General features: G+C 50.3%; 1 protein-coding gene across 1 annotated transcript in view; it reads left to right on the top strand.

The window, feature by feature from the left end:
- The first annotated feature begins 1,123 nt into the window (after nt 1–1,123).
- ADI1 (acireductone dioxygenase 1) overlaps nt 1,124–2,014 on the top strand; it is a 28,181-nt gene continuing 27,290 nt past the window's right edge. The window contains exon 1 of the mRNA XM_006882921.1: nt 1,124–1,246. Within this exon, the coding sequence (XP_006882983.1) occupies nt 1,127–1,246 (120 nt within the window). The 5' untranslated portion in view covers nt 1,124–1,126. The remainder of the gene's footprint in view (nt 1,247–2,014) is intronic.

Raw genomic sequence — 2,014 nt, 5'->3', positions numbered from 1 at the left:
ATTCTTCTGGTATTCCCTGCTTTCGGCTAAGATCCATCATATTGAAGTTGCCAACGACTTAATTTTACTTGGATCTACCATCATTATACTTGGTACTTGCAGTCAGTAGATCAGGAGCCCTATTGCACTGAGAAAGTGTGCAGTCAGGAACCTCTCCAAATAATTGAGTTGCACAACGATGTTAGTTTGAGGACTAAGGTGCGCCGGTTTCAGGCCATGGCTCCCTTGCCATGCATATGAGAGCTGGGCAACGAAGGAGGATAACGTAGGATGAAATGATGCCTTTGAATTGTAGTGTTGGAGAACAATACTGACTATTCCACCGACTGCCAAAAGAACATACAGATATATTTTGGAGAGGTTGCAGCCAGAGTGCTCCTTGGAGGCAAAGATGACATAGCTTTGCTAAGAGAGCCTATTCTTTAGAGAGGGACATCATGCTTGGGAAGGTGGGGGGACGGTGAAAGAGAACACGCTCAATCTGATGAACTGACAGTGGGTTCAAGTATGTTAGTGATCGTGAGGATGACACAGGACAGGATAGGGTTCGGATGTCTGTTCATAAAGATACTATAAGTCAAACTCCATTCCAGGCACCTAACAACATGGTGACCTTAAAACTGCATGGAGCGAATTGAGCTACCAACACAAAATAGGCGGTTCAAATCCAGCAGCAGCTCCGCAAACGAGGTTCAACCTCTTTTGACATATTTAGTTTCTGAAAACCCACTGAAGGGTCAGCTATGGGTCGGTTCCAACTGCACTGTACAAAACAGCAATTTCTACGGAAAACTGCCCATCTTTCTTTCTCCCTCCGAACCCTTTGAACAATTACTAACAGGCATTTGCATGATGTTCTGCCAAAGAACAAACAGCATGCTTACAAATCCAACATTGCCTTGAAGCTGTGCCAGGGAAAAAAACCCCAAAAACACCCCACAACAAAACAGCACGGGGACAGCATTTGAGTTTGAGGAGGTTGGAGGAGGGGGTGGAGCCACAGTCCATCTGGGGGTGGAGGTGGAGCTGCTGCGCCCCTCGGGGCGGGGAAGTCAGGAGAGTTAGAGCTGCGCAGCGCCCTGGCCTTTCCTGTGGTTGTGGGCGCCCTGCAGGTGAGGCCGTTAAGATGGTGGAAGCGTGGTATATGGACGAATCTTCAGACGATCAGAGGAAGCCTCATCGAATGGAGCCTGACCACCCGGTCGGCCTAGAGCAGCTGCGTCGCCTTGGTGTCTTTTACTGGAAAGTATGTTGGGAGGAAAGGAAGGAGGAAGACTTCAGGAGTTGGGCTAAAGCTCGGCTTTTCTAACTCTACAAAGCTATAGGTTGCAGCCTTGGCTTCTAGGGCAGGGACGCAATACGCTTACCAAAGAAACGCCTGCGCACTGCGTCCTAGCGCAGCAGCTCCAAGAGGTGCACAGTTGCATACCGACGAGTACAGGGTTGGTGTGGGGAACTGGCCTTCTGTGCTGCTCCCACTCCATCCCCTCCCCATCCCGAGTTCTGTGTTCCCCGCACTCCCCAGGCTGGCCAGTGGGTGAGCTGCCGCAGTGACGGTGGCGCAGGGCTAGCGCGAGCGGCGGAGACTGGCCTCCGGCCTGCCATCTCTGCAAACTGCGCATGCTCAGCCGATGGTCTGGGCCCTGACTGCAGGGGTGGGACCGGGTAAAAGGCCTGATTAATGAGGGGTTGTTGTGTCAAGTGCTGTGACGACTCAAAGCGACCCTATGATCCAAAGACCTGAGCATTGTTCATAGAGTTTCTGGAGTGGTAGAAATTAATTACTTGGAGATTTGCGAGAGTCCTGGTGGTGGTTTTCATGCCCCTTCTCAGCGCCAGCTTGTGTGCACATGATTAAAATATTTTGGGGTCTCCAATAATGTATTAAAACATTGGAACAGATGAGGGAGAAAACTGTTTGAAAGGGATATGTGATTAGGTATTGTTGTCATGACAGGAGTCCAGGGCGAAGGCTGCATAGTGGAGTGGACCTGGGAGGAGGGATTGTAGTGTA

The sequence above is a fragment of the Elephantulus edwardii genome, unplaced genomic scaffold, assembly GCF_000299155.1.
Source record: "Elephantulus edwardii isolate Elephantulus edwardi_28Jun2011 unplaced genomic scaffold, EleEdw1.0 scaffold00025, whole genome shotgun sequence".
NCBI lineage: Eukaryota > Metazoa > Chordata > Mammalia > Macroscelidea > Macroscelididae > Elephantulus > Elephantulus edwardii.
The sequence above is the reverse complement of the archived record's forward strand: the minus strand, read 5'-3'. Positions and strand labels throughout refer to the sequence as shown.